Source organism: Hylobates moloch, unplaced genomic scaffold, assembly GCF_009828535.3.
Source record: "Hylobates moloch isolate HMO894 unplaced genomic scaffold, HMol_V3 SCAFFOLD_1, whole genome shotgun sequence".
In the NCBI taxonomy this organism is placed as follows: Eukaryota; Metazoa; Chordata; class Mammalia; order Primates; family Hylobatidae; genus Hylobates; species Hylobates moloch.
In genome coordinates this window covers 237,664,012-237,685,018 of record NW_026652276.1, presented here as the reverse complement: position 1 = coordinate 237,685,018, position 21,007 = coordinate 237,664,012, and the positions used below count along the sequence as shown (strand labels likewise).

The following is a 21,007-nucleotide window of genomic DNA, read 5'->3' as shown; positions in this document are numbered from 1 at the left end:
AACATCAAATCAACACCTGAAATCTGCCACCTGAAATATGGTGGGCCTGAAGATGATGACGTAACACATACTGTTACGTTAGTGAAGTCATGTTGGAGCCCTTTCTCAAACCTGAGAGCACTTAAAATCACTGGGAGTCTGAACAAAGAAATAACTGGGGCTACCACAATGCACTTCAAAGAGACACAAATAAAGGGGGATTATTCTATATCCAGGATAGACTGATTCCTTCCCACTACCCCTGCTTAACATGGCTGCGGTTCTACTCCCATATGCTATTAATAAATACGCACACACCCCATATTGCAGTTACAGTAATCAAGGCCATATTGCATAAGGGCAGACCCAGAGTGTTACGTGTATGGTCAACTAATTTTCAACAAGGGTGCCAAGAACATGAGGATGCCTAACTTTTACAATCTACAAAAATTAACTCAAAAAGGATCAAAGACCAAAATGTAAGCTAAAACTACAAAACTGTCAGAAGAACATACAAGTGTAAATCTTTGTGATTTTAGCTCAGGGAATGGATAAGACACCAAAAACAAGCAATAAAAGAAAAAAAAACACACTAGACTTCAAAATTAAAAATGTTCGTTCTTCAAAGGAAATCATCATGAAAGTGAACAGACAACCCAGAGAAGGAAGAAAATACTTGCAAATCATTTATCTGACAATGTTTCAGCTTTCTCAGAGAATATACATTTCATAACTCATTGCATTTCAGGGACTTAATAATAAAAGACAATCCAATAAAAAAATAGGCAATGGACTTGAATAGACATTTCTCAACAGAAGTCATGGAGCACATGAAAAGATGGTCAACATTATTAGTCACCAGGGAAATTAAAACCACAATGAGATACCAATTCCCACCCACTAGAATGGCTGTAATGAAAAAGACAACACTAAGTGCTGACAAGGATGTGGATTCACTGAAACCTTCACAAATTGTTGGTGGGATTGTAAAAGGTTGCAGACACTTTGACGTGGAGTACTGTACGACCTAACACTTCCATGTCTAGGTATATGCCCAAGAAAAATGAAAAACCTATGTCCAAATACCAGCTTGTATACAAATGTTTGCAGTAGCATTATTCATAAGAGCTAAAAGGTGGAAACAATGCAAATTCCCAATGCAAATGCACCACTGCACTCCAGCCTGGGATGAATAAGTAAACAAAATGCGGTGACTGGGTGTAGCGGCTCACACCTGTAATTCTAGCCTTTTGAGAGGTTGAGGCAGGAGGATTGCTTGATGCCAGGAGTTCAAGACCAGCCTGGGCAACATGGCGAGACCATGCCTCTACAATAAAATGAAATAATTAGCCAGATGTGGTAGCAAGCAACTGTGGTCCCAGCTACTCGGGAGGCTGAAAGCAGGACTGCTTAAGCGCAGGACTAAGCCGTGTTTGTAGCAGTGCACTCCAGCCTAGGTGGCAGAGAAAGACCTGTTTCAAAATGAACAAAACAAACCCCAAAGTGTGGTATATCCATACAATGAAATAAGATTTGGCCCTTAAAATGAGTGAAGCTCTGACATACTAGGACATGAATGAAACCTGAAAATATGCTCAAAGAAGCCAATCACAAAAGGTCACACATTTATAGTTGATCTAACAAATGATCCCACTTACATGAAATGTCCAAAAAAAAAATTTCATACAGACTGAAAGTAGACTAGTGGTTGGCCAGGGCTGGGGGAGGAAGGGCAGGACAGGGAATAACTACATAGGGTTTCCTTTTTGGGATGAGGACATTGCTTCCAAGTTAGATATTGGTGATGGTCAGACAACACAGTGAATATATTAAAAACCACTGAAATTTAAAAGGTTCAGTTTTCCATAATGTGAGTTATATTTTAATAAAACTGTTATGTAAAAGAAGTCATAAAAGCACCATCTGTTTTGCAGGCACTGATTTTCAATTAAGCTGCTTCTCAAAACAGGCAATTCCGTGCACTATGCTTCTCGGAGAACAGAACCACCAATGAGATAAAGAAATTTTATTACAAAGTTGAAAATGATTATAGCTCTGATTAATTCTTACAGAAATTAATCACAATAGCAACGTTAATTTCTAATTTATTTAAGAATGCTAATAACAGGCCAGGTGCAGTGGCTCACGCTTGTAATCCCAGCACTTTCAGAGGATGAGGCAGGTGGACCACTTGAGGTCAGGAGTTAAAGACCATCCTGGACAACATGGTGGAAACCCCTGTCTCTACTAAAAAGGCAAAAATTAGCTGGGCGTGGTGGTGCACACCTGTAGTTCAGAAGGCTGATGCAGGACAATCCCTTGAACCTGAGAGGTGGAGTTTGCAGTGAGCAGAGATGGCACCACAGCAGTCCAGCCTGGGCAACAGAGCGAGGAGAGACTCCGTCTCAAACAAACAAACAAACTAGCTAATAACAATTCCTGAATACTCAACTTTATAAATGTCACTCTAACAGGTAGAGCTGTGTCCCCCCAAAAGACAAATTCAAATCCTAATCTGTGAATACAACCTTCTTTGGAAATGAGGTATTTGCAGATAATCAAATTAAGATGAAGTTACACTGGATCAGGGCAGGCCCCAATACAATGACAGGTGTCCTTATTAAAAAAAAAAAAATAAGGCAATGTTGGACACAGACACTCAGGGAGAAGTCCACAGAGGCAGAGATCAAAATGATGAATCTACAAGCCAAAAAAGGTCAAGGGCTACTGGCAAAAACAGAAGAATGGATTCTTCTAGAGCCTCTAAAAAGGAATCTACGCTGCTGCTGACACCCTGAGTTTGGACTTCTGGCCTCCAGAACTGTCAAATAATAAATTTCAGTTTTTCTAAGTCTCTCTCCCCCCACAAAGCATATGGTAATTTGTTGCAGCAGTCCTAGTAGACTAATAGTTACGAGGCAGTAACTTACTGTCTTAGTCCGTTTTGACTGCTTGTAACAGAAAACCTGAAACTGAGTAATTAATAAAAACTGAAATCCATTTCTTACAGCTGGAAGGCCATGAGCCTACGGTCCAGAGGCAGCCCCTGGTGAGGCCTTCTCATTGGTGGGGACTCTGCAGAGTCCGGAGGTGGCACAGGGCATCACGAGGCTAGGGGCTCCCTCCTGTAAAAAGTCACCAGGGCCTTTCCCACAATAAACCACTCATCCACTCATGACGGCCGAGCTCGCACGATCTACTCACCTCTTAAAGATCCCACCTCTCAATACTGGCACACTGGTGATCAAATTTCGACATGAGTTTGGAGGGGACATTCAAACCATGGCACCTACTTACAACCATACAAATTTGTTTCGTGCAGTGCTTTTGCAACATTTAGCATCCAAATTTAAAACAAACAGTATTTTATGGTAAACTTGGATAACAACCACACATAAACATAAAATGTCAACATCTTTTGGTCCGAGGTCTATTTTTATACGAAGGTTACTTTACCTTTCCAAGCATTCTGCCTAGGAAGTAGTAATGTCTGGCAAAAGAATCTCCCACAAGCATCTGAGCAGCCGGGTTGGGGTACAGAAGCCCTTCATTAGTAGTCTTAAAGAACCCCTGGTTGGGGTTAAATCCTGACTTCAGTAGTTCATTTAAAAACTCTCTGAAAATACCACCACCATCAATGCCAGCTTCATCCAGGCCATGGGCATTGAGCAAGTGCACACGGATCCGCTTTTTCAAATCAGGCTCTGTTCAAAAAAAATGGGAGGGTAAGGAGGAAAGATGTTACAAGAAAGCAGTAACATCAACTGGCCTTACAGTAAGGCTTAGGGAAGGGGTGTGAGGATCTTAAGGACATTTTAACATAGGACTCAAAACAGCAATGATATTATCATTATTTTTTGAGACAGTCTTGCTCTGTCACCCAGGATGGAGTGCAGTGGCACGATCTCAGCTCACTGCAACCTCCGGCCTCCACAAACTCTCAGGAAATTGGTCCTCCAGAATCTACAGCAAGCTTGTCCTCAACCTGCAGCCCACAGGCCGATGTGGCTCGGGATGGCTTTGAATGTGGCCCAATACAAATACCTAAATTCTTAAAACATTAGGAGTTTTTTTTTTTTTGAGATGGGGTCTCCCTCTGTCATCCAGGCTGGAGTGCAGTGGTGCCATCTCAGCTCACTGCAACCTCCGCCTCCCGGGTTCAAGTGATTCTTCTGCCTCAGCTTCCCAAGTAGCTGAGACTACAGGCATGTGCCACCATGCCTGACTAATTTTTCTATTTTTAGTAGAGATGGGGTTTCACCATATTGGCCAGGCTGGTCTCGAACTCCTGACCTCGTGATCCGCCTGCCTCGGCTTCCCAAAGTGCTGGGATTACAGGTGTGAGCCACCGTGTCCGACATGTAATTTTTTTTTTTTTTTTAAAAGCTTATTAGCTATCGTTAGTGTATTTTGTGTGTGGCCCAAGATAATTATTCCTCTTCCAATGTGGTTCAGGGAAGCCAAAGGATTGGACAACCCTGATCTACATCATCTTTTAAAAGCTGTATTTGGCTGAAAAGGGGGGAAAATTACTGGTTGTCTAATTTGCTACAAAGAGTAAATTAAGGCCAGGTGCAGTGGCTCATGTCTGTAATCCCAGCACTTTGGGAGGCTGAGGTGGGTGGATCGCCTTGAGGTCAGGAGTTCGAGACCAGCCTGGCCAACACGGTGAAACCCCATCTTTACTAAAAATACAAAAACTAGCCGGGCATGGTGGCACATGTCTGTAATCCCGGCTACTTGGGTGGCTGAGGCCGGAGAATCACTTGAACCTGGGGGACAGAGGTTGCAGTAAGCCAAGATCGTGCCACTGCACCCCAACCTGCGTTGACAGTCTCAAAAAAAAAAAAAAAGTAAATTAAAACATTGTCTTTGTCTGGGCACAGAGGCTAACTTCTGTAATCCCAGCACTTTGGGAAGCCAAGGCAGAAGGACTGCCTGAGGCCAGGAGTCCAAGACCAGCCTGGGCAACACTAGCAAGACCCTGTCTCTACAAAATATAAGAAAAGCTGGGCATGGTGGTGTGTGCCTGTAATCCCAGCTACTCAAGAGGATCACTTGAGCCCAGGAGTTTGAGGCTCCAGTGAGCTATGACTGCACCACTGCACTCCAGCCTGGGTGAAAGTGAGACCCCCATCTCTAAAATAAAAATTTAAAAACCCCAAAAACAGGCCGGGTGCAGTGGCACATGCCTGTAATCCCAGCACTTTGGGAGGCCAAAGCAGGTGGGTCACCTGAGGTCAGGAGTCTGAGACCAGCCTGACTAACATGGTGAAACCCCATCTCTACTAAATACAAAAAAAAATTAGCTGGGCGTGGTGGTGCATTGCCTGTAATCCCAGCTACTCAGGAGGCTGAGGCAGGAGAATCGCTTGAACCCAGGAGGTGGAGGTTGCAGTGAGTCAAGATCGCGCCATTGCACTCCAGCCTGGGCAACAAGAGAAAAGTTCCGTTCAAAAAACAAACAAAAACCCAAAACCAAAAAAAACACAAGGTGGACCAAGTTAAGATGTGCTCTGATAAACAGGCTGAATCAGAGAACAGCTTTGGGGAAGTAAGTGAAATGTCCTTCATCTTTCCCTAAGAATGCTCTACAGGTGCTTTGCAGAAAAGATGGGGGAAGGAGAGGGAATGAGAGTTGGGGGCAGGCTGCTGCATGAAGTCAGGGGAAAGCAACCGCACGTAGTGTACACTCGATACTTTCACAGGCCCCATGCGCTGCTGCCCTCTGTCGGCTTTGGTGCATAGTCACCCAAACATATCTGCCCTGGAGCATCTCAAGGGACATGTAACCTCTAGAAGCATTCTGGAAAAGGGGTTTAGCAGAATGTGGGATAGAGCCTCCAGGCAGTCTCCTCAAAACCCTGTCTATCCCTACATTGCTATGTACACGTGTCAGTAATTTTGAAGTTACAGTACCTGGAGTGTAAATAGTCTATGATATGTGTCAAATAGGGTAAATACAATTTACTGGACTGTCTGAGACTTACAGCCACCACACAGAAATACTAAGTTCCCATTCACTGAGCAGTGGTCGCTGACTGAATGGACAAGATGGGGCCACTCTGCACAGCAGCAGGGATGCAGTGCTGCCCTGCCGTGCCTGCCACCTCTGGGTCAGTGTCCGTGCCATCCTTGGGAATCAGGTAAACACATATAAGCCATTTGGCTCCAGCTTGCTATCCTGCTTCTGGAAGAAATTTCCTCTGCTTCAGGAAGAAATGGTAATTCTGCACATTAAATGAAATAAAAGTAACTAACCAACAAAAGCAGACAATTGAGGCTCTCCAGAACAGACGACAGCAGAGCGCAGAGCCAGCTGTGCCTCACTCTCACCCAAGAGTCAACGATAGTGTGAGCTCCAGGCCTCAAGGGAACTATGTTACCCACTTTACAATTCTTACAGCAATCCCATGAGGGAACGTTGACAGTTTCTCCCAATATTCCACACTGCAACAAGGTAGTGCAGTGCAGGCAGGGAGTGCGTGGGCATCCCTGTGAGACCCCAGCCCATCTTTGCTCTCTGAGCACCAACTGCAGGAACAGCCATCAATCTCTGCATTCCACTCAGTCAACTTATGGGTAACAGGGGCTAACATGTACACTTCAGAGAATCGTTCCGAGATAAGACAACGAGCATCGTAAAGCATGGATTCACTTCAATGACTAGATGATACGTGGAATAATCACATTAATTGATTACATGTAAATTTTTAGTTAAAAATGCACCTCCAACCATTCTCTCACAAGTAAATTAATTATTCTGGGATGATATTTGACTTTACTAATTTGCCTAGCAAAACACCACATTTTAACACATGGCTTGATCATTCTTATAGTATTTGATTTGAGAACATTTATAAAGATTTTAAGCATTACAGTATACACATTATGAGAAGATTCTTCCAAATCTTTTAACTTCAATGCAATTATTAGCATGCCCTTAGGGAGGTGGGGTGTGATCAGTTTTTTAACAATTTTTAAAGCTTAAGGATTCATTAGGAAATTTGAGGCTTGTTATAATTGGACAGTAACATCAAAAAATCATCTACAGGGAGTTTTTTTGTTTTTGTTTTTTTTTCCTGAGACGAAGTCTCACTCTGTTACCAGGCTGGAGTGCAGGGGTGCGATCTCGGCTCACTGCAACCTCCGCCTCCTGGGTTCACGCCATTCTCCTGCCTCAGCCTCCTGAGTAGCTGGGACTACAGGTGCCTACCACCATGCCCAGCTATTTTTTTTGTATTTTTAGTAGAGACAGGGTTGCACCATGCTGGCCAGGCTGGTCTCGATCTCCTGACCTCATGATCCGTCTGCCTCGGCCTCCCAAAGTGCTGGGATTACAGGTGTGAGCCACTGCGCCCCGCCCAGGGAGTAGTTTTAAAGTTAATTTTAAATTGCTGGTAAATGAGAAACACATTCTACTCTGGCTGAAGAGCTTACAGCTCCCTACTTGCAAGTACCCCCAACCACAGCACCTGTGCCTTCGGAGTTCCCCTCACCCACACACTCAGCTCCTCCCCTACAGGTGCTGCTCCAGAACTGCCTCTTGGAAGGCCCCTCAACGTTAAACATCTCACTCTTCTCTAAACACTACACGATCATTGGCAAACTCATTATTTTATCACATCTATTTTTTCCCCCCTGGGATTCAATCACAAATTGAACAAGCATCTACTGAGCACTAGCTGTGTACACCAAATAAACAATTCCATCCCAAGCTGTAAAGACCTCCAGGGTCAAGTGGGAGAGATGAACATGAAATCTGCTAATAAAAATACAACATAAGAACTATTAGAATTGATTTATAAGGTACTGTGGGACCCCAAAACATCTCTCAATTAGACGATTAGTTAGATTAGGAGTCAAAGTTAGGAGTCAAAGTACCTAGTCTCATCTCATTCACGCCAAATACACTGAAAACACAATCTGCTAGGCAAGAGAAACCTGGCCCTGTGGAGAGGTCACAGCCTGTACACAGACCTGAGTTCACTCGGTCTCAGCTGATGACACTTGGCATCAGAGGGCCATGGCAAGGATTCAATGGCAACAGTAAATTGTGTAAAAAAATAAAAGCTTGAAATAGAGTAAGGAAACAACTGATGTCAGCTTTCCTCCACTGTTCCAACATTATGACAAAATTAGTTCTTTATGTAAGCAATAAAAATTATTAGAAATCAGGTTTCATTTCCTTAGAAGAAAATTAAGTTGCTTCCCTAGAGGAAAAGGCAATTGTCATTTCACATCGGACAACTCATCACCTTCCAAAAACCGGGTAAGATTATTTCATTTTTAATTTTAGATCCAGCCTAAGCTTCCATTTTAATCCCCTTGGCATTGACCAACATTGAATTAACGTATTATCGTAAGCACAATATTTGGAAGTTAAAACTGCTAATATATTAGAGGTTAATAGCATACAAACTTTGAAGACTAAGTACCAAATATTAACATAAGACAAAACGTGCCAGTGAGTTCCAAATGCTATCCAAATTGCTGTTACAATATAATTCTCCTTTACTAATGGCAGTGTCATTGAAGCACACTTATCCTTTTACAAAGAAACTTGGATTGCAATGGCACTTATTTTAATATGTTTAATTTGGCTTACAATTTGTGATTTCATATAAATATTTATACAAAAACGCAAAATGTAAATGGCTGCCATAGAGATTTTTAGAACAACAGCTTGCAAACTAAATTTTAGGGGCAGAAACGGGAGGTGGGGAACTGGTTACTTTCTTGCCCTTTAAAAATAATTATTTTTTAAAGGCTTCTGTTGTAGTAACTGTCAATTTTAGAAATATTACTTGATAACACGTCTCCCAAATCTGACTTGCTACACTTCTTTTTGGAGACTGGGTCTGGCTCTATTGCCAAGGCCAGAGCAGTAGCACAATCAGGGTTCGACTGCAGCCTTGACCTCCCAGGCTCAAGCCATCCTCCCGCCTCAGCCTTTCGCAGAGTGGGGACAACAGGGGCACACTAACATACCCAGATAAGCTCACTTTTTTTTGTTGAGGCAGGGTCTCAGTATGTTGCCCAGGCTGGTCTCTAACTCCTGAGCGCGAGCAATCCTCTCACCTCAGCCTCCCAAAGTGCTGGAATTATAGGTGTGAGCCGCCACGCCCAGCCTCACATTTCAGTTTTTAAGTCATTATGGAACAAGATGATGGACGCTAATTTTTAAAGAACCACCATTTTCTAAAACAATTTCCTAGCCTCCACCTGCCAAATAATACACAGAATTATATATACCATTTTCTGGAGAAAGTTTGTCATAAGCATCTTCATAAATGTAATTTCTTCTTATTGTGACATTAATTCCATCCAGAAATGGACCATCTCCTTGAACTTCTTGCTTATCTGCATAAATCAGCCTCTGAAAGATCTGACAAACAAGGAAAGCTGTAAGGTTATTAGAAACAAAAGACCTGTTACAAGCTACCGAAGAATAAACTGCTAAATCTTATCTTTTGTATGTTCATAAATTCTGAAATAAATGCTAATAGTCAAGGTATCAAATCTTGATTTTTATCAATAAATGTATAGATACTACATAATGTATATCATATTTAAATATTTCTAATGTTGCTCCTTTGCCCAGTTTAAAATAAATTAAAAAATCCAGCCAGGCACAGTGGCTCATGCCTGTAATCCCAGCTACTTGGGAGGCTGAGGCACAAGAATCTCGTGAACCTGGGAGGCAGAGGTTGCAGTGAGCCAAGACTGCGCCACTGCACTCAGGTCTGGGTGACAGAGTGAAACTCTGTCTCAAAAATAAAATAAATTAAAATTTAAATTTAAACCCCTTGCTATAGAATATTTTCATTTATAAATCCTTTATAAAAACTGAGGTAGTGAGGAAAGAATAGCTTTGTAAAAGCTGTATACTAACACTAGTAGAAATATCTCTATGACAAAATTCGAATAATTTTTTGATGTTAAAAATCCAGTAGAGGGAGCTCAGGAATTATGTGGGTCAGTGAGTGAGTGAGTGAGTGAGAGTGAGTGAGAGAGAGAGAGAGAGAGAGTGTGTGTGTGTACGCACGCACGCACAGGGAGGGTTTAGTGAAGGGACATGAACAGCTTCAAAAGAAACTCTTTTGTTCACCATATAAACAGAGTGTACAGGCCTAAAAAATACACTCTTGAAGCCATGACTGGAGAACGGAACCAAGTAATCTTTAGAAATTGGTAAAAATAGTTGACAAATAAAAACAAAACATTTTAAAATTTGGAAACATATATAAACAAAGTTTTGTACATCAAAGACACTAGACAAGGAATTAAGATATTTGTCCATTTCTTTTTTTATAAAAAGTAAAGTGGCCGGGCGTGGTGGAACACGCCTGTAATCTTAGCATTTTGGGAGGCTGGGGCGGGCAGATTACAAGGTCAGGAGATCGAGACCATCCTGGCTAACACGGTGAAACCCCGTCTCTACTAAAAATACAAAAAATTAGCCAGGTATGGTGGCACGTGCCTGTAGTCCTAGCTACTTGGGAGGCTGAGGCAGGAGAATTGCTTGAATCCAGGAGGCGGAGGTTGCAGTGAGCCACGATCGCGCCACTGCACTCCAGCCTGGGCGACAGAGGAGACTCCATCTCAAAAAAAAAAAAAAAAAAAAAAGTAGTGTTTCCAGGCCAGGTGCAGTGGCTGATGCCTGTAATCCCAGCCCTTTAGCAGGTCAAGGTGAGATGGTGGCTTGCACCCAGGAGTTTGAGGCTACAGTGAGCTATGATCACAGCACTGCTTTCTAGCCCAGGTGACAGAGAGAGATCCTGTCTCAGAAAAATAAAAATAAAACAGCGTTTCTGATAAATACCTTAAACATGAACGTACAGAAGCTTATCTTCACGAAAAATCTGCATTTTCAAAAACAGTGCAAAACTTCTTCCTCCCTTTGAGATAGGTTCTGGCTTTGTTGCCCAGGCTGGAGTGTAGTGGCACGATCTTGGCTCACTGCAACTTCTGCCTCCTAGGCTCAAATGATCCTCCTACCTCAGCTTCCCGAGTAGCTGGGACTACAGGTACACGCCACCATGCCCAACTAACTTTTGTATTCTTTGTAGAGACAGGGTTTCGCTATGTTTCCCAGGCTGGTCTTAAACTCATGGGCTTGATCCGCCTGCCTCGGCCTCCCAAAGTGCTGGGATTACAGGCATGAGCCACGGTACCTGGCCAAACAATGCAAAATTTAATAGAGAAAAATGACGTTAGACCCTCATTGTAAGAAATCTATAGTGTTACTGGCTTTCAACCAGTTGTAACTGAGAAAATACTTTCAGTTTGTAAAAAGAGGTATCTGGTTGGGTTTTATAAATCATTCTTAGCTATTTCAACCTAATGAGAAAAGTATGTTATGTAATCAGCCAGGCACTAGGCACCTTTAGAGATTTCTTTGGTGGGTGGGTGTTAATTTCTTAACCCTAATATGATACATAGTGACAATAAAGAAACCAAATCGCATACCTTTACTCGTTCCTCAAATGGAACCACAAAAGGCAACTCTGTCAGGACGGCGAGCTGTCTTTCCTCAGACACAGACAGCGGCGGGGACTCCAAACCCACTACAACACATTTTAAAACCTTAATTAGTTCACTTGTACTTTCCCTTGCATTCCCACTGACAATTCTTAAGGTGAAGGTTCTTGAAATCATCCTGATTAACTCATTTATCTAAATCCAGTTCCATGAACATATCCCCGCCTCAGGTAGACCCGTGGGCCACGCACAGTGTAGGATCAGCACAGCAGCTCCCCAAATACATACCTTGATCGAATATTAAAGATGTCCTAATCAAGAACTACACTTCCACTCCAGCTGTCTAGCATGTCTCAAGTGCACAGCTAGCCCTAGCACTGGCAGTGAGGCCCGAATGCAGCCAGATCCAGCAGTGGGAGGTGCCCTGGCCACCCCCGACCACCTTCGTGCCCTTTTCCTCCTACTATGGCAACAAAGTTCCTCCCAGACCAGGCTTGTGTGCATGAGATGGTGCCTGGGAGAAGGCTGTATACACAGTGGGCCCCAGGCAGTATTTCATGAATAAACACATATCCCATTCCTTTCCAACAGTAAATCATAACTTGGCCTCTTGAAACTCATTTCAAGGAACTGGGGATGGCAGCTTATGCCTGTAATCCCAGGCTGAGGCGAGAGCATCCCTTGAGCTCAGGAGTTTGAGAAACTGAGCAACACAGAGAGACCTTGCCTCTACAAAGACAATTTTTTAAAAAATTAGCTGGGCATGGTGGCACACGCCTATAGTCCCAGCTACTCAGGAGGCTGAGGTGGGAGAATGCCTGAGACTGCGGAGTTCAAGGCTGCAGTGAGCTGTGATTGCACCATTGCACTCTAGCCTGGTGACACAGTGAGACCCTGTCTCAAAAAAAAAAAAAAGAAAAAAGAAAAAAAAGTAAAGTGTTAGGCGAAGGTATCTTAGACATCATTCAAAAGCACAATTTTATTAAAGAAAAAATGGTAAATGGGATTCTATCAAAATTTAAAACTTCTCCTCCTTGAAAGACACTGCTAAGAAAAGAAAAAGACAAGCCACAGATTGGGACAAAATATTTGCAAATCACATATCTGATAAACTATATCCAGAATAGCTTTATAACTCTCAAAATTCAATAACTAAAAAACATGTTCATAGGCAGTGTGCAGTGGCTCATACCTGTAATCGTAGCACTTTGGGAGGCCAAGGTGGGAAGATCCCTTGAGCCCAGGAGTTAAAGGCCAGCCTGGACAACATATGGAGATTCCACCTCTACAAAAAAATTAAAAAATTGGCCAGGTGTGGTGGCACACGCCTGTGGTCACAACTACTTTGGAAGTCACGGCAGGAAGATTGCTGAAGCCCAGGAAGTCAAGGCTGCAGTGAGCCGTGACTGCACCTCTGCACTCCAACCTGAGCACACAGTGAGACCCTGTCTCCAAAAAAAAACAAAAAACAACCAAGAAAACAAAAGAAAAAAATTCATGAAAAAGATGCTGAGTATCATTAGTCGGCTGGTAGACACCAATTAAAACCACAATAAGATACCATTTCCCACCTTTTACAATGGCCAAATTCTTTTTTTTTAGACAGTCTTGTACTGTCACCCAGGCTGGAGTGCAGTGGTGTGATCTCGGCTCACTGCAACCTCCACCTCCTGGCTTCAAGTGATTCTCCTGCCTCAGCCTCCCAAGTAGCTGAGATTACAGGTGCCCACCACTACGCCCAGCTAGTTTTTTGTATTTTTAGTAGAAATGGGGTTTCAGTATGTTGGTCAGGCTGGTCTTGAACTCCTGACCTCGTGATCCGCCCACCTTGGCCTCCTAAAGTGCTGGGGATTACAGGCGTGAGCCACCGCGCCAAGCCCATAAAATTTTTTTTAAAAAATGACAACTATAAGTGCTGGTGAGGACCGGGAACAACAGAGGCTCTCATTCATTGCTGGTCTGAATGCAAAGCCGTGCAGCCACCCTGGAACACAGTTCTGCAGCTTCTCATCAAGTTAAACATAAACTTGCCAAATGTCTCAGGATTCTTACTCCCAGTGAAACTTACTCCATGTCAAACAAAATGTCTGTTCACAGAAAAACCTGTACATAGATGTTTATAGCAGCTGTACTCGTGTTCCCAGAGACTGAAAATGAAAACATAACCAAATGTCTTTCAACCAATGAATGGATTCACAAACTGTGGTGCATCCCCACACTGGGATACTGCTGAGCAACAGACGGAACCATCAACCCACACAGCACCCTCAAATGCACCGTGCTGATCAAAAGGAGCCAGGAGCAGACTACACAGCATGGTTCCCTTTGGAGGCCTTTTGCAAAAGGCAAAGTGACAGGACGAAACAGAAATGGGTGGCTGCTGAAGGGGTGGCTGCTGAAGAGGTGGCCGCAATGGAGCTAGAGGCAATTTTGGGGGTGATGAAAGTTTTCCACATGGTAGCTCCTGGTGGGGGTGACATGGCTGCTTGAGTTTATGAAAAATAACAGATCTGTAGATTAAAGGAGTGAATCTGACAGCGTGTAATTCATACCTCGGTAACCCTGTGTCCTAGAGAACTCACCGTCCAGGGTGGACTGCAGCGGGCCTATCCTCCCCATCCGCCGGAACCTCCACACATGTCTGGATGCTGGCACATAGAGCTGAGTGACCTGTCGGGGGCAATCCTGGTTCAGCACTCCCCTGTGCTCTAGCACACACTTCGACCTGCTCACACTCGAACAGAATCGGTGCCGTGGGCTGGGCCCGCTCTCTGACCTCAAACCTTCATGTCCCATTTTGCTTTACCTTTTCAGGTCCTCTCTCATGCTGGCTATCCTTTCATACTTTTACAGTTAACTGTGTTTTCTAATACGCCCCAAAGAAATCTCTAATTGTTTTATTTGATGATGCATAATATCTAAACATAGTAAAATAATATAATTGCTTTATGAAACAAAATAGATCACTTTAAAAATTAAGTTATTATTATCAAAGATTCACTTTCTAGTTTTTTTTCAATTTGGTTGAGGCAGTATTCAAATAAAATAGACATAGTATATTTTCTCTTATTTTTCATCTGTCAGTTCCTCTCATCCCTTATTTTTGGTCCTTGCAATTTTTTATTTTTTGATACAGGGTCTCACTCTGTCACCCAGGCTGGAATGCAGTGGTGCGACCTCAGCCCACTGCGACCTCCACCTTCTGGTTTCAAGCGATCCTCCCACCTCAGCCTCCTGAGTAGCTGGGACTACAGGTGTATACCATCACGCCTGGTTAATTTTTGTACTTTTTGTAGAGATGGGGTTTTGCTATCTTGCCCAGACTGGTCTTGAACTCCTGAGCTTAAGCAATCCACCCGCCTCAGCATCCCAAAGTGCCCAGCCGGCCCTTGCAATTTTTTTTTTAGATGGAGTCTCATTCACTCTGTTGCCCAGGATGAAGTGCAGTGGCCTGATCTTGGCTCACTGAAACCTCTGCCTCCCAGGTTCAAGCGATTCTCCTGCCTCAGCCTCCTAAGTAGCTGGGATTACAGGCACATGCCACTACGCCTGGCTAACTTTTGTATTTTTAGTAGAGATGGGGTTTCACCATGTTGGCCAGGGTGGTCTCGAACTGACCTCAGGTGATCTGCATATACCTCGGTCTCCCAAAGTGCTGGGATTATAGGTGTGAGCCACCGTGCCCAGCCACCCTTGCAATTTTTAATGAAGAAACTTTTATCCTGTAAAATTTCCCATAATCTAGATTTTGCTAATTGCACGCTCATGGTGTTGTTAAAGATGTACTTCTAACCCCTCTGTTTCCTGTAATTTTGTAGTTGGATGTAGAGGTTCCACCACATTTAGATTTAACTTTCTGGCGAGAACGTTTCCTAGGTGGTGTGGGATGCTCGATCATTGAGAGGCCCCCATCTCTGCTTTTCACTGCAGAGGTGAAACCTACTTCGAGTGTGGGTGTGTGCACCGTACTACCAGTTGGTGATGAGATAAGGGACTTGTGCCAAAATATAAATCAATTAAATCACTAAACACACTGCTGGGCTCAGCTGACATTTTCCCATCGCACAACCTTCTGGAGTAAGGAAGAGGTGCAGTTATTTGCATTTGCATTCTGGGACCAGACCCTCCTCTCCTGGGAGGCCAACACACCATCTCAGACCAGCAGACCCTAGACATGCGCTGCACCTGGAGTGGCACCGCCCTGGTCATCTCCTTCACCAGAGCCTGCAACAGGCTGATTCTAGTTTGCAAAAATCCTTTTCATGTAGTATTGGCTGGAATACTTCAATGCAAAAGATCACACACTATCTGTTTTGCCTGAGGTACAGTTTATAAATGAAAGGTGGGTTAAATGCTTGAGTACTTCCTTTTTTCAAAACAGTATTCGAAACAATGAGATGTTTCCTTTGCATCCTACAAATATGACGACGAAGGGTTTTGTTAGCACCCTCGCGAACTCAGAGTTAGCTGCTTTCATGAATGCTTCAAGTTTCTGCCTATGACCAGCTAGAGACAGGCTCCTAACCCTGTCTCCCAGCCCCAGCCACCCGCAATGGCTTCCTCGCTCTCCAGCATGACAGAACACTCCACACCCATCTTGCAGGGTCTTCCCCAGACCTGGAACCAAGCACCATGCCAGGACTGCTTCTTTTGCTGTGAAGCGACCCCAGCCTGGGCCCCGGAGCTGTTCACTGCTGGGGGAATCTGCCACCATTGCTATACCTTGTCAGTGGGCAGAGTTAGAAGCAACAGGCTTAACTCACAAATATCTCATGAGGACATAGTCATGCTTGTAAAAGTGTTCTGAAACATTCCTGTTTTCTGTCCTCGAATATTTCTGTGACATGGTTTCTGTATTTTTTTTATTTTGAGACGGAATCTTGCTCTCTCGCCCAGGCTGGAGTGCAGTGGTGTGATCTCGGCTTACTGCAACCTCCGCATCCCAGGTTCAAGCAATTCTCCTGCCTCAGCCTCAGTCCCAAGTAGCTGGGACTATAAGCGCACACCACCATGCCCGGCTAATTTTTTGTATTTTAGTAGAGACTGGGTTTGACCGTGTTGCCCAGGCTGGTCACAAACTCCTGAGCTCAGGCAATCCACCCACCTTGGCCTCCCAAAGTGCTGGGATTACAGGCATGAGCCACTGTGCCCGGCCGACATGGTTTCTTTTATACCCTCCATCACTCCATCTCCTACTCCCAATATTCTGAAATGAATCCAGTTATGACTTTTTCTCAAGAACAAAACTGAAAATACCCTATGTGCCTCTGTTAACATCACTTACATTTTTTGGTTTTTTTGGAGACAGAATCTCGCTCTGTCACCCAGGGTGGAGTGCAGTGGCTCGATCTTGGCTCACTGCAACCTCCACCTCCAGGGCTCAAGGGATTCTCATACCTTAGCCTCCTGAGTAGCTGGGACTACAGGGGGACACTTACCATGCCCGGCTAATATTTGTATTTTCTTTCATTTTTCTTTCTTTTTTTGAGACGGAGTTTCGCTCTTATCACCCAGACTGGAGTGCAATGGCACAGTCTCAGCTCACTGCAACCTCTGCCTCCCAGGTTCAAGTGATTCTCCTGCCTTAGCCTCCCGAGTAGCTGGGATTACAGGCATCTGCCACCACGCCCGGCTAATTTTTGTATTTTCAGTAGAGATACAGAGTTTCGCCATGTTGGCCAGGCTGGTCTCGAACTCCTGGCTTCAACTAATCTGCCCGTCAGCCTCCCGAAGTGCTGGGATTAGAGGCATGAGCCACCACGCCTGGCCACTTAAATTTTTTACTAACGTATCATACTACTGAATCTGCTTTAGATGTAGATGTTAATAATATTCAAATTTGTCTCTGTTCTTTTAGAAAATCAAGGATAAAGGACTGGTGTGGTGGCTCACGTCTGTAATCCCAGCACTTTGGGAGGCCAAGGTGGGAAGATCACTTCAGGCTGGGAGTTTGAGACCACCACAGGCAAACATAGCAAGATTCCATCTCAAAAAAACCCCACAAAAATTAGGTATAAGATCTCTTTTAAATACTAGACATATACTAATACTAATAAAAGCAAAATATTTTTCAACCTCACAAAGAATCATTAGGCTTTAATATAATCTCAGGTTAAAAAGGAAAATTGAGGATTAATAACTCAGAATATCATTTTAAGTCAATGATACTGCTATATGTTCCATTAAGAAGTTGGCGTAAGAGTTAGTAATAAGGTTTATCATTACTATTTAGTCATATGAGTCATAAAATAAATAATTTTAAAGTGCTTAATTCTTCTCTCCAGAAAGACACAAGCTAAATGTATTTTTTAATGATAAATATTAAAAAGATATTTCAATAACACCTTATCTGCTTTAATATCTTCTTGTTCTGACAGCCAGTGGTTTGGAGGACAAAAATTTCTCCTCGTGTCTCTGGACTTCAACATTTTCACTAGATTGGTGATAACCTGAAAAGAAAGAACAAATCCGTGTCACACACGTGAGCTCAGCAGCACAGTGCACAGTGAGCAATACATTCACTCAAGGAGGAGCACACAGCAGTGGTGCAGGAAGCCAGGGCGAGCCGGACACCAAACCCGCTCACAGAAAAGGGCTTCTTTTTGCCATCACAATAATGTATACAAAGCAGTTATCTGCCAACAAATACGTGCAGAACAACAAACACATGTACATGATAATTTTTTAAGTTACAACGGAGGTGGTGATTAAGCTTTGAAACACAAATTTGGTGGGAGCTACATAAGAACTCATGAACACAAAGATGGAAAGAACAGACACTGGGATCTACTTGAAGGGAGAGGTTGGGAGGAGGGAGAGGGCAGAAAAGATGACTACTGGGGACCGAGCTTAATACCTGAGTGATCTAATGATGTGTACAACAAACTCCGATGACACGTTTATCTACGTAACAAAACTTCACAAGTACCCCCAAACCTAAAATATTAAAAAAAAAAAAAAAAACCCACGAATTTGGAAATGCCTTAGCTCATCTGAGTTCTAATGAAAGATACCTCTAAGTGGTGCAATTTTGTAAAACTTTTTCCTGAAATAGCATTTCTGAGTTTTCTGAGAAACAATGTAGTAACGGCACTAGGGGAAAAAAGCAGCATCCCAGATATCACTGTCACATCTCCCAAAGAGAAAACAATTGCAGCACTTGCCACACATAAGCAAATGATCACAGGTCTGTGATCATAACTCCAGAAAAATCGAGTCTGATCTCCTTGATAACCTTTCCAAACAGTTTGGCCTGGACACACTTCACTATATCATCACAGCTTTGTATTTTATTACGGTTTTAAAAAATTACAATATTCTTTCAGAACAGTTCCTCTCTGGTTGCTGTGCAGTGAGTTCCTCACAAATAGAATCCAACTAGCCACCTTGGAACCTAGCAGGTACTAAATGACTGACTTGAGATCAATAATTGTAAATTTTATAATACATGATTAAAGAGATCTAATAGCATTACTTTAAAAAGACCTGAAGTTCTCTACTGAATAGAAATGCATTTTGTAATAAACAAAGATAAACCAAAATTGTAAATCCAACATTTTAAATGTCTACAACCAGGATTGGATCATATAACTACTACAGAGCTCAAGACGGCATTTTCTGAAAAGTTGGCCAGGCCTGTACGGATGCTGCCTCTAATTAAAGACAACAGAAATAGTCACAGAAAAAACAAAATCAGGACAATCTGATTTATAATATACCCACCAGATAGATTAGAAATAACATTTCTAATATATATCTATTATATATACTAATTTATACAATTTATATTATATATTATACAATTTATAATTATAATTATAAATCACATACTGTGTATCTAGTATATATAATATATAAATTTATAATATATCTAATCTATACTGGATATATTAGATATAAAGATCACACAATCAATTGTTGAGATTTCCCTTTAAAATTCCATAATTTAGCATTTACATACAATGAAATACAAATGCTTATTTTATGAAATGCAAATCCAAGGCATGCAGGGATACCAGAAATTCTGTGTGCCCAACGAAAAAGGGGAAGGGTACTTGGGTTGATATCTAAGGCCACTACAATGTGGACACCCCTTGAATGACCTACCCATGGACAGAGAGAAAGTGTTATTTGAGCAATTTGGTCATGCAGATAAAATTGCATAGCAAAAACCCACTCAAGATCAAAGATGCACCTTTATAAGTGGTGGATATTTCATACCAATTTAGAAGTGGCGATTATCTTGTGGCATTTTAAAACCTATCACAATGCTATGGAAACACCATCCTTCTTAAATGAGTGGAAATGTTAAGTAATCAGGGTAAACTGGAGTCAGTTATTCCGTGACCCTTGACTCTATGGTGTTGCTCAGGGGCTCAGCTGCACACACAACATCTTACAATTAATGGTTTCTTATGCAGCCTAGGCAGCCTGGGGAGAGCCTCGTTATTGGTTCTGTCTGGTTAACTGTTTGGCTGAAACAAAGTACTGTCGTTGACCTAATACACTAATTCTTGAAAGTCGTTCATTTTACTCTTCAAAAGCAAAGACGAAAGCTCAATGAGCTATGCTAATTACATGTGCTATCCTTGTATGGGATAAATTCAGGTAGTCCACAAAGAGCACACACCCATCCAACAGTAACAGAAGTATAATCTTTTTGTATGAAGATGATTGTGTCTGGTCTTTCCATTTTTATGACCAATTAAATTGACACTTTAAATAAATCCAGATTTAATAGTTACCATGCTGAAATTGGCCATTTCATAATCACCCCAACCGTGAACAAAGGTCATGCTTTCTGACATATTTACATATTTAATTGCACCATCCCACGGAATCCTGGGGTCTCATGAATTTATCACCCCCAAGGAAACTTAGCTTTATTGAGGGGGTAACTTGCTCCAGGTCAGGCAACGGAAAGATCAGGTCTGCCTAACTCCTAGATATCTATTTCTATTCAATCTCTGTTCATGAGAACATATATTTTCTACAGATTACAAACATTATCAAATTATATGAGACAATTAAATTCTCATTTACATTCTTCTACTAAATTATAAAATTAAATGTTAAAAAAATTTCAATATAGTGTATCCTCTTTCATATTTCCTATCCTAAATATGAAAAAAGAAGTAATCACATGTTACCAATATAACATGCCAGTACCATGGATCCTTGGTGAATCAAAAAAAGGGGGTGGAGGGAGATGGGGAGATGGGGAGAAAGGAGGAGGAAAGGAGAAGGTAAAAAGGTGAGTCCAGCCAAGGGAGTTAAGGACGGGATATCAAGATAGAAGGCACTGTGGTAATGCATAGTTTAATAAACATCAAATAATATATTCATTCATATCAAATAATATATTTTTAGTATAAGTATGTCCAAAACATTGCTTTCTTTAAAGTATGTCCACAATATTGCATGGGACATAATTACATTTTTTAAAGTGATTGTGATTTATCCGTAATTCAATTTTAACTAGGTGACCCGTCTATTTGCTAAATATGGCATGACTAGTCCTGGACCAATTCCCGAAATACTTACT

At 42.3% G+C, this 21,007-nt stretch overlaps 1 protein-coding gene across 2 annotated transcripts in view; it reads right to left on the bottom strand.

Moving 5' to 3' along the window:
• The window catches only part of UBE3C (ubiquitin protein ligase E3C), a 135,943-nt gene that overhangs the window by 36,107 nt on the left and 78,829 nt on the right, over positions 1-21,007 (bottom strand). For both annotated transcript variants that reach the window (XM_032753233.2, XM_058428585.1), the window contains exons 14-18: positions 17,808-17,912; positions 14,046-14,133; positions 11,452-11,549; positions 9,235-9,367; positions 3,436-3,683 (exon numbers count right to left, since the gene is read on the bottom strand). In XM_032753233.2, coding sequence (XP_032609124.1) covers positions 3,436-3,683; positions 9,235-9,367; positions 11,452-11,549; positions 14,046-14,133; positions 17,808-17,912 — 672 coding nt within the window. The remainder of the gene's footprint in view (positions 1-3,435; positions 3,684-9,234; positions 9,368-11,451; positions 11,550-14,045; positions 14,134-17,807; positions 17,913-21,007) is intronic.